This window comes from Nannobrachium achirus (genome assembly GCF_963921795.1).
Source record: "Nannobrachium achirus genome assembly, chromosome: 20".
In the NCBI taxonomy this organism is placed as follows: Eukaryota; Metazoa; Chordata; class Actinopteri; order Myctophiformes; family Myctophidae; genus Nannobrachium; species Nannobrachium achirus.
The window spans coordinates 18,789,817-18,806,765 of NC_137827.1; the positions used below are offsets into that span (position 1 = coordinate 18,789,817).

The 16,949-nt window shown below is 42.1% G+C and overlaps 1 protein-coding gene across 1 annotated transcript in view; it reads right to left on the reverse strand.

The window, feature by feature from the left end:
* The window catches only part of LOC308305582 (signal-induced proliferation-associated 1-like protein 1), a gene marked incomplete at its 3' end in the record, with an annotated part of 94,817 nt that overhangs the window by 40,986 nt on the left and 36,882 nt on the right, over positions 1–16,949 (reverse strand). Inside the window, exons 12-15 of the mRNA XM_080750395.1 lie at positions 15,747–15,904; positions 2,548–2,780; positions 794–891; positions 258–506 (exon numbers count right to left, since the gene is read on the reverse strand). Of these exons, the coding sequence (XP_080606521.1) occupies positions 258–506; positions 794–891; positions 2,548–2,780; positions 15,747–15,904 (738 nt within the window). The remainder of the gene's footprint in view (positions 1–257; positions 507–793; positions 892–2,547; positions 2,781–15,746; positions 15,905–16,949) is intronic.

The following is a 16,949-nucleotide window of genomic DNA, read 5'->3' on the forward strand; positions in this document are numbered from 1 at the left end:
TTGGCCAAATTGTCAAATATTAGAGGCAGAAATTGTGAAAATAGCAGATCTACTGTACATGCCGAGGCATTGTGAGCATGTAGATCGCCCATTTTCACAATAAACCATGTTATAAAAATGTAATGCTTCAACTCTTAGTGCTCGTCAGGCAGGGGTGGTACCCAGTTAAAATATGATTATTGTGTGGGTCGCGGCCTGAAACGTTGAGAACCAATTGTCTGTAGTGTACGTCAGAAACCTCGCACACACACACTGACCTCCAGTCTCTTGACCACCTCGCCAAAGTCCTCCGTGTTGTTGTTGATGGAGCGCAGCGACACGCTCTCGCCGCGCTCGTAGTAGATCTTCATGGAGGCGGGGCTTCCCGACGACCAGCCTATCACGTCGCGCGTGGCGGTGTTGAACACCACGGCCTTGGCCTCCTGGTCCAGCAGCACCATGAAGTCGTTGCTGATGGCCAGGAGACACTCCCGCTCCGCCCCCGCCACCTGGTCCTCCGCATGTACCTGTGTGTAAACAGTCGTTACTGATGGTCACCTGGTCCTCCGCATGCTCCTGTGGCTAAATAGGAGGTCGTTACTGCCACCTGGTCCTCTGCATGCTCCTGTGTGTAAACAGGAAGTTGTTACTGAAGGCTAGGAGACACTCCCGCTCCGCCCCCACCACCTGGTCCTCTGCATGCACCTGACGCCACAGTGGTGCAAGCAGTACTCTAAGTATGTTATTTTAAAACATATAAAAGATTACAATAAACATTGGTGAAAAGAAAAGGACAGTCCTTTCCACCACTGACCTGCCAGGTGACCGCTCCCAGGCTGCGTAGCTCCGCCCCACTGTAGGGCCGCACCCTCTCCCGCCGCTTGTGGGCCAATGAGATGAAGGGAAACTTGCCTAAGGAGGATGGGACCATGTGAAAATGTCATGTAAAAATTACTGGGGCAGAACATAATAATAATTTACCATATTATTGCGATAATCAAAATATGCTTAATATGCTTATCACAAGCTTAAAGGGATATTTCACTTTCAAAACAGTTTTGGTAATGTTATCGCCTAATCAGGCTTTTGTGAGACAGATTTTTTTTTTTTTTTTTTTTTTAAGGCCATCTCACATATTAGGAGGACAGTCACCAGCACCAAGGACAGGTGTTTTCGATTAATCTAACGTGGTTAAAATGGACTTTGGAGTTACTATTGGCTTGTATAGTCAGGGGGCGTGTCTGATAAAATGAATATCAAATATCTAAATCAGTGTCTCTCAAGTGTGGGTACGGGGTACACATACCCACATTTGAGAGACAGTTCGCGGGGGTACCGCAGGGGGTACGTGAGAAGAAACAGGTAAATGGAAATATGTATTTAGTGTTGTGGTCAATGATAAAACATTGCCAGACTTTTTGCTCATTTGTACATTGTTGATAATAGTTGATGTAAAACCAAATTACATCAACATGATTAGTAAAACTGTTACTGAATAGAAAGCAATGTTTATTTGCCATTATGCTGTTTTGTTTTGAACATCAAAACAGATTTCGAAACTGTACCACAGCGTTTCCCCAAAAAGTGGGTCGCAGACACATTTTTATGGGTCACAAGTGAAATTTCCTACATCTTGTTTTGAAATAATATTTCAAAAGACTTTCAAAAGTCCCCCTCACTTGCCCAAAAAAAGGAAACATTTTCATGAATTAAAAACGAATTCAAAGTTTAATATATTTCAAGTTTCAATAATTTCATAGATAAATAAATAAATAAATAAGCTTGTAAATCTGCTAATTTCACTAGTTTGGGTGACCAAATTCGTTTTTTGGGTCTCGAGCTAAAACGTTTGGGAACCACTGCTATATCAACTCATTTTCGCTTGGGACCCACTGAAACCCCCTCAAGGAAACCTTCCACTTTGAGATCCACTGTGATAAACGCTAACAAACAACAACTGTCCCATGTCTAATGCAGGGGTTCCCAAACATTTTTGTCGCAGGGCACCCCATAAATATGTTTTTAATCTGAGGCCCCCCGACATTATACATTTTCACTCCCAGCACCTTATAGCCTATTTATAGCATATCGTCGTTGTCGGGTGGAAACCTTGTATGTCCAAAACTGTTCGTTTTCGTTTATCATCTAAAAAATGTTCTAAACTAGTGAAAACAGCAGATCTACAAGTTGCGAGGCGTTGTGTGCTTGTAGATCGACTGTTTTCACTAGTTTTGTGCAACGGTCTTGTATGATGAAGCAGGGCTTTACTTTACCAAAAGACGTACACATTTGAAACTTGGAGATACGAGGTTTCTGCCCAACAGTGACGATATTTTAGTGATTATGTTGCAAGGAAAAGATAATAGCCATTTTGGTTAAAACTGACTGAAAATAACTTTGTACTTCAGGTTTGAAATGATACTAAATATTTTTTCCCAAATAAAGTGTCAAAATAAATTCCAAACATTACCAAATGATCTCGTGGCACCCCTGGACTGCCGTCACGGCACCCCAGGGTGCCCCCGTCACCCACTTTGAAAACCCCTTGGTCTAATGGTCTAAACTTGCCGGTGGGCTCCACGGGCGTGGTGGTGACGTGGCGCTCCGCCAGGTCCCTCAGGTACTCCTGGCGCGTGCGTGTGGCCATGGCGCCAAACTTGTCCGACTTGTGGGCGGCGTTCTCGGCGTTGATGACCTTGGCCAGCAGGAAGTCCCTGAAGACGGTGGACTTGGGGAAGGTCACGCCCTTGGGGATGGGAGGGCCGAAGGAGGGCACGTCCTGGGACCGCGTGACAGCCACACTGTAGAGAGAGAGAGAGAGAGACAGACAGAGAGACAGACAGACAGATAGAGATGGAGAAAGAGACAGACGCAGAGAGGAGGGTCACATTATGATCATTGATATGTAGATGATCATCATATTAAAATATATATATATATAAATGCATATTAGACACTTTCAACCGGTAGCCCTATTTCGAGGACGTACAGTATCATTATATTCGCAAATGTATTTACATTTAACTGATCTACAAGCTCACGACAACGTAACTGTACTACAACAGCTTGTAGGTCAGCTATTATTCTCTTATCATCCTATATAAATGAAGCAAAACTAACATTGGTCTTAGTCTATTTACTTTTCCTGGGGTCCAAACATTCACACTTTACAATCAAATTAAATCAAATCACAAGAGATCTGGTAGGAGGGGTTGTGTTTGACTTGTGTGTACATAAAAACATTCCCCCCTCCCACTCCCCTCTATGACAGGCATCAAACAGGTCGTTGTCTTTGATGGTAACGAGGTAAGCACAACCCCCTTTGAAGTTCAAAGGGAGCAATTAAGAGCTTTGTCTGAGCTCTCCCTCCCTCCACTGTTTCTGTTGATTTTCAAAAGTTAGACCCACCCCCTCCTTCGAGGCTCCGACTCTCATTGAGTTGGTTCTGCCTAAACCAGAGAAACTTGAGTGTCATATAATAACACCAGACCAAGAGAACCAGTCCGCTCAGAGAGTGGGCTGGAGCCAGGCAACCCCAAAATTACATGTATTTGGCCGCGGACCCCCATCTCAAAATGTTGTTCCATGGACCACCCAGAAGCAGAGGTTTGAGTTACAAAAGTGTGCTTTGAAAATTATATTTTCAAAGATTTGCAAAAAATTCATGATATTAAAAAAAGAAAAAAAAGCAGATCTACATGCTTGCAGCGCGCTTGTATATCTGCTATTTCTTTAATAGCTAAAGTATAAAAAATGTTTTTGTCTTTTCTAATTTTTTACTTCTTGTCTAGCTAAGTCCCGATTTCTATCCCTCCTTTAATAAGGACTCAGCCAGATGTGCCTCAGTGTGGCCAGTATAGAACTTTATTTTTGTCTTTTGTTTGTTTTTGAAATGTACCCCTATATACAAACTACAAAGAACTCTGATATTCTAGGAAATTGTATCTAATTCTATGAATGTGTATAATTAATTTTGAGCTATATGAGTCTGCATTTCGACTGCACTTGTGGTATAAGTTGGTCTGAAGTTAAGAACGCCCACACAGACATGGGAAGTTGTCTTTCCTGCGGACACTATAAAATAACACTTCCGGTGACTTCTGTATACAACGCTGATGAAGGCTTGACGCCGAAACGTTCGCTGATTGTTTGTTTGCTCAAACAATCATCTAGACAGATGCTACTGTAGGTTGATTGTTTACAGTAACCTGGTAGCCTAGTTACTTGAGGCACTACACTGCTCTCTCTCATTCTAAGTGTGTGATCATGTACATTGTTTATTATAAGTCGCTCCGGTTAACCCTGTAAGACCCAAACATAGAAATACTTGAGAAATACTTGAGTGTCTGCTAAATACAATTGTTATTGTAATTGTAAACTGTACACCAGGGGATAGGGCACCCTGGGGTGCCGTGATGCCAGTCCAGGGGTGCCACGAGATAATTTGATAATATTTGGAATTCATCAATATCACTACATCAATACCACTTCACTATGCTTAGTAAAACAGACCTGATTTGCACTGTACTTGAGTCAAAACAGTTTGAAAACCCCTGCTGTACACAGCAAATAATTTGACGATTACCGGTAAATCAGCTAGTTGACTATCGGTTGGCTTAAACCGTCTTACAGTTGAAAGACAGTCCTACTACATAGGGTACATACAGTATATATAACAACAGAAATGTATACGTAGTAAGACATTCTGTAAGAGACACCGTTATGTGTGCTCTTGTTGTCAGCACGCTCAGGCAGTGACGGGGAAAAACAGCTTCATCAGAGCACGATGAGCCTGAGGGAATAATGAAACGTATGGGTTTGTAACAGAAGAGTTTGTCCCCTCAGGTATTGTTCTGTGACCCGTTTCACTTGTGAGCATAAAGGAGGGCGTTAACTCTCAAATACCGGGAACGCGCCCGAGTCGCATTAGATTTGAACCACTTTAACCATTATTTTTATGCTTTAACTATTGAAAAATAGCAGATATACAAGCTTACAGCGCGCTGCGAGCTTGTAGATCTGCTATTTTTTTTTTTATCGTGAAAATGAGTGCAAGTCTTTGAATATCTTTGACCCGATCTTTGACCCGACTTCTAAATCCTTCCTCTAAATCATGCTGTTCTCAAACCTTTTCATGTCAAGGACCCCCAAAATTACAGGTATTTGGCCACGGACCCCCATCTCAAAACATGTTGTCCCAGGGACCACCCAGAAGTAAATATTTGAGTTACAAATGTTCGCTTTTAAGTAGATATATTCAAAGACTTGCAAAAAAAAATCATGATTTTTCAAAAATAGCAGATCTACAAGCTCGCAGCGCGGCACTCGGTGCCGTGCTGTGAGCTTGTATATCTGCTATTTTTCAATAGTGAAAGCATTCAATAATTCTATGGCCTAAATGGGTTAAGACTTCCTATGGGCTGGGCTCTCCTCCGGTTACCCTCCGCCTCGGTGGTTCCCGACTTGTGTGCACGATTCTGGAGGGGTCCCCAGATGACAGGAAAGTGGCAATTTAAGGGCTTTTTGAATTACATTTTCAAAGTAATCAACAAACTATACGAAAAAAAGAAGGTGGTCAAACATTGACCTAATATCAAATAACATAAGACATTTTTAAAATAGTCGATCTACAAGCTCACAACGCCTCGCAAACCCAATGCAACTGAGAATAATTAAGTTTTGGTAGTCATATACAGCCAACAAGTTGAGGAAATCGTAGATTGGTGCTGATGTCGGCCATACCAAGCACTGCTGGTATGGTCAGAGAATATTTCCGTATTTTAAAACAAAATGCCAGATGCCAGAGGGCATTTGCTTTAATATCTGAGATGATTAAGATTTTCTGGAAGATGCTATTGCTAGGCTGACCACTTCAAATACTGAAGTATAATCTTAAAATAACAATCAAAAATAGGCTACGGTTTCTACTGTGGCATGTGGTGCATGGCATGCTTTCAAAATAAGTCATGCTGACTTCTATGAAATCAGTGGTACGTGTAGTGACTCAGATCTTTAATCCAGGTAATCACCAACATTCTATTCTATTCGTCCGGCAGGCTTGAACGTCAACATTCATTCTCTGGAGACGGCGCGATTCTCAATCTACACAGTGCTAAAGCTGATGTGGGAACACCTCCACACTGACAGCCACGTGAGCGTCTAGAAGACGCGGGGGCTCGGGCCCCACCATGCTGGGCTGGGTTGATGTGACCACCATGACAGGCCTCCAATCCAGGCCATTAAATCACTTAGATCGGGAACGCATCCGTTGTCACACTAGATTTTAAACAACTTTAACCGTTAGTTTTATGCTTTAGCTATTGAAAAATAGCAGATACACAAGCTCACAGCGCGGCACCGAGTGCCACGCTGCAAGCTTGTAGATCTGCTATTTATTTTTAAAGTGAACATTTTGTAACTCCTTGACATGACACAGTTTGAGCACCACTGACATAGAAACATAGGTTTTTCAAAAAACCTAAGAAGGATGTAGAAGACACTTGTAGAATCGCATCAAAATATTCAAAGACGTGCACACATTTTCACAATTTTTCAAAAAATAGCAGATATACAAGCTCGCAGCGCGGCGCCGAGCTTGTATATCTGCTATTTTCTAATAGTTAAAGCATAAAATAATGCGTAATAATGTGCACCCGGTCTAAACGGGTTAAACCCATAACGCAGGCTGTGCATGCAGCCGTGACATTGTGACCCATGCCTGGTTCAACCAGGCGTATATGGATACATGTACGTTTGTCCAACCACAGCTGACACGCCAGCTCCCACACTGCTGCAAACCCAATGCCACGCTTTGCTACATCACATGGCAGGGAGGAGAGCCATGCTAGATTAAAAAAGGAAAAGAAAAAAAAAAAGAAAAAAACAGTGGTTCTCATTCATTTTCATGTCAAGTAACCCCAAATAGCTACGGTTATGGCTTGTTATGGCATATTACATCACAATAGTAGTGTTTACCAAGCAAGCTTCATAAGAGATGATTGTTTTGGTTAGATTAATAATTCTATAACTGTCCTCATGTTTTGTCTTTGTGATATGTTGTTTTTGTGTAGACTTGTTTTATTTTTTCTTGTTTTTTTCCCCGAATAGACCATTGAAGACAAATATCCCTTCGGGGACAATTATTATTAATATAGTGTAGTGGCAGGTAACATTTTCAAAATGTAATAAAGAATAGCAGATCCACAAGCTCATAACCTGTGGCATCGCATTCCATTTTGAGCTTTTAGACAGGGTTGTCAACATTGGACTGTCAGAATCCAGGAGATTTATTTTTGGGGGGTGCGCGGAACTCCCCAACCAGGGTCTGGGGGGTCCTCTCCCCAAAACGTATTAATAGATATATTTTCCTGTGTTCTGTTGAATTTTGTGCATGTTTGATACATTTATCAGGCTTACTTTACTAGCATGTGTACAATTTCAGCCTAATATGCCAAATGTAGGTGTACAGATCTAATGACAGAAGCAAAGTAAGACATCTTTAATGATGACGTCTCATCTGTAAGTCATTACTTAAGTGAATATCTATATGATCTTGCATGCATTGCCCCCACCCCTAAAGCGGGTCCTCCCCCAGAACATTTTTAACATAGTAGATTTAATCTCCTGTGTTCTGGTGAATTTTGTGCATGTTTGATACTTTTATCAGGCTTGCTTTACTAGCATGGGTACAATTTCAGCCTTAAAATGCCAAATGTATGTGTACAGATTTGATGACTGAAGCAAAAGGACATCTTTAATAATGATTTCTCATCTTTAAGTCATTACTTAAGTGAATATCTGTATGATCTTTCTTGCATGCATTGCCCCCACCCCTAAAGCGGGAGGTCTGGGGGTCCTCCCCCAGAAAAATTTTAACATAGTAGATGTCATTTCCTGTGTTCTGGTGAATTTTGGGAGTTTGATACAAAATCCAGGAGAAATCCAGGAGATTTGCCAATCCAGGAGACTCCCAGGAGAGGGGTTCAAAATCCAGGAGACTCCTGGGAAATCCAGGAGAGTTGACAAGCCTGCTTTTAGATCAGCTATTTTCAAACATTTTTTTGATGTGGTGTTGGTGTTTAAATCTATGATCCGAGTAGTCATTCTTAATAGGGATGTTCCTAGCGACTAATTTCACTGACGTGTACACGACCGTTTTGTAATCGAATACACGATTAATCTAAAATTAATTGTTATTTTTTTTTTTTATTGTAATTTCACACAGAAAATAGCCAAAACTGAGCACTTCGATCTATTAGGGCAAACCTCGTTTGAAAAAAGTATCAAGAGTATATAAAAGCCTTTTAAAATGTTATATAATATTGAAATCTTGCTCAAATTTATCAATTACGTCATTGCGTGAATCTGGGTCAGTAATCAGTCTCAGCTGGGTCGCTAGACAGCTGATGTCTGTCTGACTGGAGTCGCTATAGTAATGAGCAACAGCTTTGTTCAAAGTTAGCTACATAATGGTATTCCATACTCAGCCAATGTATGATTAAGCATTCTCCTTGGCTTGTTCTCACCTCAAAATATGGATTAATTCATGGACCGGATCACAGATGCAGCGTGCAGGCGAGTGATTCACATCCAGTATGTTTAAGATACACGTCGCTTAATTGCCATTAATTTACTTGCGCAGCGGACAGCCTGCCTGGTGTGTGGCTGCGTGTCAGCGCGACCACTGCAGCACGCAACAGTCAGTCACTCAGACTGTGACACAGACAGGCATGCTCCGCAAATCAACCAAGGGATTGCTTAATTTGCTTGTTAAAAAGTAACATTTTATTAAGACAAGACAGTAATATGGGCGCAGAGTTTAAATGTTTAATAAAGTTAATATCTCAATAATTAAAAATATATTTAATAGAATAATCGAATTGTATTTTCAAAACGAATAGTGGTTTTCAAACCGTGTACACGGATAACCGTGTACACGCGCACATCCCTAATTCTTAACACATTCTCTAAATTCTAATAGTGAAATTAATTAAACTAACCCTTCAGAGAGATGCCCCCCCTCAAGGACCCCTGGGGGTCCCCGGACCCCACTTTGAGAGCCACCGGCTATGAAACATCCTTATCTTCCTGATCAAAACTCCAGTTATGCAACGTGACCCTATGTGACTTTCGGGTTGTGGTTGAGAGCGGATCAGATTAGCATCTGACTGGCCCCAGGCATTCAAATTCTCCCCGTCTGCCTCAGTCTGACCTGGGCATTGTCCAAAAGCTCTCTGCAACTCAGCAGCGGGCAACAACAATCTATTAATAACTGGATGACTCAACAGATCACAACCTATACTTTGATAAGAAACACTAGAGCACTGGCGATATTCACTGGCATACAAGGCAACACATGCGTGACTGTACGTGCATGCGTGTATGTCCATGTGTGCTTGCATGTGTGACTGTGTATACGCGCACGTGTGTATGTCCGTGTGTGCTTAGCGATACAGCTGAATGCCCGGTGGCCTGGAATTCATTGATTGGTAAAGTCAGCTCAAATTGTCACCGGCTACTAGTGACAATTCACCCATTTCAAGTTCCAGCTAACAAGGAATGCATGCGTGGGCGCACACTCGCATTGTCAGGCATAACTCTAACCCTAACCACTAAACCTAATATTATAATATCTATATAATTGTCTGATCCTAATCTTTACCCAATTAATATCCTTTTTTAACCATAAAACATCCATTTATCTTGTGTAGGAAACAGGAACAGGATGTTGTCCTCACAATATCTATTTTGTATAATGCGCGCACACACACGCACACGCACACAAACACACGCACGCACACGCACACACACACACACACACACACACACACACACACACACACACACACACACACACACACACACACACACACGCACACACTCAAAACCCACCTGCTGACTTCACCACACAGTTCAAATAGTACCCTGAATATCCCAAAGTTCCTCGCAGTGGAAGTGTAAACGGTTCAGCTGGTATCTGGGCTGGAGCGCGTGTTCAGTGGTGTTTGGATCCAGCCGCCACGCAGCAGAGAGACACACGCCGCTCGCTCAATAAAACGCCGTCAATCGACATTCTCCAATCCTCTCTCTTCCAAATTCTCCAGCTCCCCCTCCCCTCCCCGTCCCCTCGCCCGTCTGTGAAACAAGCATCCAGGGAGGAGAGAACATAAGCGGGAGACCCTCCGGAGTGTAGCAGCAGCAGCAGCGCTGGCTGGGAGCTCCTGAATTAACATCCACCAAGATCCACGCGATCTGAACACAATGCAAGAAGAGTCTGAGAGAGTGTTGAGCGTCTACGCCAGGGCGGGGTTGTCGCCAGAGTCCGTCCTCATGGTTCTCATATCCCGTATAAGTTCTCCATTACATCCAGGGGAGAGTAAAAACCAGGAGAACCGGCATTTCTCCATTTTTTTCTCACCGTCCCATTATTTCCTCGAGTCTTTCTTGAGTGATATCACTGTCTCTGAAAAGACGCTTCAGGCAATTACTGTAAGTCAAGTTGAAGTAGGGCCAGACACAAAAGATGGTCTGGGGGAGAAGAGGGTCTCAAAATATATGGAGTCCAACTTTGGTGAGAGTTGTGGCAAATAGAGGTGCAACAGTTAATCCAACTAAGTGATTAAATCGAAGTCGCTTGTCACCCTGAGGCGTCTAACTAGTATATATATATTGATAAGTGATAATTTAATCAAAATAATTGATTGATAATCGATGTCAATAACTGTAGGTGGAAGGAAAAACAGATATTTAAAAATAGACAATCTACAAGCTCACACAACGTGTCAATCCATCTAGAAAAGCCATCAAAGGAATAATCATTACGAAAATAAATGGACAGCTGCAGCCCTGCGCGCTGCCTGTGACCCGACCGTTCCTGTGGAGGAATGCAAGGAGCTGTGACTGCCACTCGCCTGCTCTCCTCTCCACACTCCTACCCCCCCCCCCCCCCCCCCTTACTCGCTCGCTCCATCGCTCGCTGGCTTACATGCAGTGGTGGGAAGTACATTTACTCAAGTAGATGCACTTAAAGGGATATTCCACTTTCAACAGGGAAACACCTTATGGGCTTTTCCCTACATACACACCCATTGTAACTTCAAACTTCCTTTTAACCATGATAGATTCATTAAAAATATCCATTATTTTTCTGGTGACTCAAACTACCCTCCTAATACGTGAGCAGGCTGTGTTTTTTCGATAATGTTTTCGATATTATTTTTAATAATTATTTGAGAAAATGGAAAAAATGAAATACAAAAAACAGGTATTAAAAATAAATGAAAAAAGTTATCGGAAAAACACGGCCTGCTCACGTATTAGGAGGGCAATATGTGTCACCAGGAAAAAAAAAAAAAAAAAAAAAAAAAAATATATATATATATATATTTATTTTAATGAATCTATCATGGTTAAAATGAAGTTTGAAGTTACAATGGGTGTGTGTGGGGAGAGGCCCTGGGCATGGAGGGCCTGGTAACATTTACATCAAATATCTAAATATTGAATCAAGCAAATTAAAAACTGTTCAGGGTGTTCATAAAAGCCTGATTAGACGATAAAATGACCAAAAGTTTTTCTGAAAGTGAAATATCCCTTTAACACTTATGTTGCAATGATTTTTTCTCTTCAATGTCTCGCGTTGCCATGGTTACCATAGACTTCCATGTAATTGTGCAATTGTGTAAAAAGTGCACGCCCATGCCTAGATGATGCACCACGTGTGTAGATGCTGTTCACAGCTTTCAAACAAAAAAATCCGCTTGGAAATCCGTTCAGGCATTCATGATTTATGGGCCATTATGTTTTCTTCAGATGTAAACAAACATGGCTGCCATGTTTGAAAGAATGGGTTGGTATGGGGGTTAAACATGCAATTTCGCGATCGCGATCATGCCTAATACATTTCTGGAGGTCCAAAAAAAAAATTTGAAAAAAAAAATTTTTGATTTTTTTTTTTTTTTTTTTTTTTTCAAAAACGGCCCAAACTCGGGAAACTCGGGGTTGGCACAGCGTTGGTATCAATACAAACTCGGGAAACTCGGGGTTGGCACCAGATGTGTTAAGTACAATTTAGATATATATATATATATCTATATATTTTTTTACTTTACTAGAGCATTTCCAGTTTTTAGTGCTTCCACTCCACTATATTGTACTTTTTACCCCACTACAATTATATGAAAACCTTAGCTTCTGATACTTTAAGTACATTGTTTCCACCAATGCTTTTGTACTTTCACTCAAGTACATTTTGAATACCCGAACTTGTACTTGTAACAGGGTATTGATAATTTTACTCAAGTAAAAAGAATTGGAGTACTTCTTCCACCACTGCTCACGTGGCCGGGGCAAAGCGTTAGCGTAGTGTAGCGTTGATGTGCATGTTGCTAACCTCTTCAGACCACTGTGGCTCTCACTGCCCTGGGGCCACGCAAGAGGCACGGGGGGAGGAGTCCGTACCACGGAGTGTGTGTGTGTGTGTGTGTGAGAAGCATGAAAAGAGTGCGTTTAAAAGAATTAGTGTACACATGGAAGGTATTTGCATGTGTGTGTGTGTGCGCACGCGTGAGAGAGAAAGTCATTGTGCAGGAAGATAAAGGAGAGAGCTAGAGAGAAATAGAGCAAGTATGTGCACATGTGTGTGTGTAAGGCAAAGAGACAAGTGGTACGCATGGCATGCAAGTGTGTGTGTGTGTGTGTGTGTGTGTGTGTGTGTGTGTGTGTGTGTGTGTGCGCTTGCGTGCTTGTGTGGGTGTGTGCATATTACTACATCTTTGAGTGCCAATACATGTCCCCACAAGGTGAATGTGGACACCATTCAAAATAGAAAAGAAACTACAGTATAAAGTAGAATTACAGAAATAGTCATTGTTTCTGGTCTTCACAAGAAAAATAGTTGATAATAAAATAAAATAAAAATGATTTATAGGCTTAAAATTAGGAAAACTAGCCCTTACCCGTTCAAAGATATGAGCTCCAAAATGATGTGCAGTGTGTGGGTTATGGGATGTGCACTGTGCATACAGTATATGAGGGATGGAAAGTAACTTTAACTGGTGCTTGCATGATAATATGTAGGAGCATCAATGTAAGAAATGTCCGTTTCGTTTAATGGCTAACCCCAAACCCCCCCCCCCCCCCCCCCCCCCGCCCGCCCGCCCGCCCGCCCGCCCGCCTGCCCGCCTGCACACACACACACACTCCCCCCCCCCCCCGTGTGTGTGTGTGTGTGTGTGGGTTTGTGTGTGATTGTGCATGGCCTGAACAACAGCGCCCCTCCCTTAACATGTGTGGTCACAAAAGGTACTGTAGGCTAAATAGATATAGATACACCATAAAAATGCTATTATACAGCATACGATTTGTGAAAGTGACAAACGGGCTTCACAGTTATGTCAGGTGTGTTCATATGCTGATGGTGATGCGATTTCAGATCAATTGCTCCAGCCACCGAGGAGAAACGCTGTTTCATACAGACAGACAGACACTCACTCACTCACTCACTCAGACAGACATTCGCAAAATTATAGTATAGATGTCAGTTTAGGATTAGGGCCGATTTATACTCCACTTTTAGAGTGAATTTATTTAGGTTCGGCTCTGTCCAAACCTGCTATGACATCATTCAGGGGTTCAGGGGGGGACGGGTACCGCCATTAATTCGGCTGTTCGGTGCCACTGAGATTTTGTGACTCCCCGAACATAACTGAAATAAATTCGGCTCTAAAAGTGAATCGGCCCTTAGAGAGGTGCATGCCAGGGTCAAGTACCGAACATAGCCCTGTAGATTAGATTTTCCGCATCAGCGTTAAAAAAGACGACACATTTTTGGAAATGGCAATCAGAAAATTGCCCTTGCTAAAATGTTGATGTCCAGAAAAGTACAGTAATACAAAGTGTGTGTGTAGTTGGCAGTGTAAGTGTGAATTGCTATCAGTCAGACAGCCGCTGCAGGGCTGATCTCTACTCGCCCACCATAATCAAACAAATGTACGCAAACACACGTGCACGTACACGCGCACGCACGCACGCACACACAGCAGGAGGACACTCAACAGGCTTTTATCTAGTCTAGTGACCCATGCCTTGCAGTAAATGCAAGGCATCTATATCACTGCTGTCAGGGGCCGAAACCTCTTATCTCCATATAACGTTTTGTGTTTTTATTGTAAATGAACAACACCCTGCCACAGCGTCACACAAAAACGAAGCGACGCGTTTTGAGCTTGTAGATCTGCTAATTTTGCTGTTTTTGAATTTGAATCCTGAAAAGTAACACATTTTGGACATATGAGGTTTCCACCCGACAGTTGACCAGGGTCCCCCAGAGGTCAGTTGTTTCAGTGGGTACATTTTACAGTGGAAACAACGCTCCGGCTTTTTCTGTCATCCATTTGGCGCCTTTTTAACTCGTCTATTAAGTATTCAATCAATGAATCAATCAGTGGGTCAAGGTAAACCATGAACCTAGCATCTATCTAAATAAAATGATGTCTAAATCACCGAATCGAGAATATTTATATTCTGTACTGTATATTCTATATTCCGTATTTTCCCCTGCAACCTAATAATTACTAATGCGTCCAACCTCAACTATCCAGGGAATGTTCAAGTCTAAATTGTATATTCTGTATATCATTTGGCTGCTAATTATTTCCTACGTTCTACATTCTTTTCTTTTCTTTTTTATTTTTTTTTTATTTTTTTATTTTATTTATTGTATTATTCCCTATTCTGTGCATTTTCTTTTTGGCTGCAACATAAGAGATAATCCTACCTCATTAACCCAGGGAACTTGCAAATCTTAAATATATTAGATCCTAGTCTATGGAGCTATAGGGATAGAGATCTCCATATATGTGGACTTATAGATACATTTCTGGACAACTGCTGATCTGACAGACTTTCTATACAGCACGTCACTCTCTCCGGTCCTTAGCAATACACGCGACAAGTCTGAGGTGGATCGGTTGGACGGTTCTTGCTACACACAATAGTTAGGGAAAGTTAGCAGAATCTTTGGACCAATCTGCAAACTAAATGCTTAGCTTTTATGTGTTCATAAAGGTGTCTACTATCACCTCTGAATTTGTTCCAACCCAACTCCCCTGGGAAACTTTGTGGGAGCCAATCAAATTTGGGGTCCTATTGACTAGAGGAAAAGAATACAAAAAATAAACCTGCTTTAAGTAGCATGTGAGGGGTCAAACTAGGGTTTTTACATAATTCTAAATCCATTGCAAGCATTGCAGAAAAAACATTCTTCGGGCTAAAGACAGCCCCCACAAAACTGTGAAAAGTGATGACTCATCACTAAACCATGGCTTTGTTCCCAGATTGGTCAAAGATTGGGCTAATTTTCCCTAACTACAAGGGACAGACAGACTTCCCTTTCCCCATGGCTAGGGCTGTCACGATATGACATTTTACATGACGATTAATTGTCACTCAAAGATATTACACATAACCTAAATATACAAATACATTACTGAGATATTTGACAACTTACTTCTTAAAAAATAACATTGATAGTGGAAATAGCCGATCTACAAGCTCACAACGCGTCGCGATGCGACACGTTGTGAGCTTGTAGATCTGCTATTTCCACTATTTCTGACATTTTTCAACATTCACGATTATGACGATTATGACAAAATAATTGCGATAATGTCAAATAATCACGATTAGACGATTATGTAATAATTGTGACAGCCCTACCCATGGCAGCCCCACTGGGGGACGCGGTCACAACTTTGTGCCCCACTGACCTGTAGCAGGTGGTGTCGGAGCAGGGGTTGTGCACACGCACGATGATGAAGACGTGCTGGAAGTGTGAGCGGATGGTCTTGGGGGTGAAGGGGTGAGCGCCCGGCTCCTGGAACACGATGGTCACGATGTCGTTCCCGATGTGACGCTTCCTCAGCAGCTTGGTGGGTGACAAAACAATTACAATTACTTTCATTAAAGCTATACTGTGTAAGTTGCTCAACTAGTGGTCAGTAGCTCTATAGCAAACCGCGGTCGCGTCCGCGTCTTTCGGACCGGGCCTCACACCCCCACGTCTGCCTCCACCTCGCCGAGATCTATCTTTAGAGGGGTCCCTGGTTCCTGTGCGTTCAGGCATTCCGGAGAAACGGACTCCTTCACCCGAATATTGCTGTTGTTTTGTTGAGGCAAGCTACTTCCTGAGAAGTCAGCAAGATGCGCTGTGATTGGCCGGCAGTGTATAACCCTCGCTGTGATTGGCCGGTAGTGTATGATGACGTAATTTTTCCGCGAAAACCGGACCCCGGTCAGGATCATAGAAAACATATAAAGAGAAGGCTTTAGAAGCTGAAAATAACGGAGTGGGTGTTCTAAAACTTTAGCGATTTAACAGTTAGGACAATTTTAAGATTTGTTTTATAAAAAAAGTTACATGGTATAACTTTAACAAAGTGATTCTCGTTGCTTTCATTTCAAGGACCGCCAGTTTGATATGATATATTCATATGAACCATGGACATCCCGTTTGATAACATTTTTCTAAAATCTATGGGACCTGTTAAAACACTTTAAGTGCTTTTATTTCTTTAATTGTCCAATCGTGGAATGCCAGGATATTCCCCCATTTATTTTGAAGAGCTGTTAACCACCATCGGGTCCATTTTGTGTCACTTCACCAACCCGGATGTTTTCATCATATGGTCTAATTTTAACATGGAGGAGCGAACACAAACCGGAGCCGACCATTTCGAGCCTATATTGCAGTGGGAAAAAAGCGGTTCTCTGCGATCCAAGTGTTTTTTTGGAGATACAGTAAAGCTGTTTTTTTGCAGTACAAGGAATGGGACTCTATGAGGATGTTACGCTCCATGATGACATCATCGCCCAATTCAAACAGATCTATTTTCACCAGCGGGTCCCTATGACTGTGCGGTAATGTTATATACAGTAATATAAAACGTTATATGATTAGGGATGGGTATCGT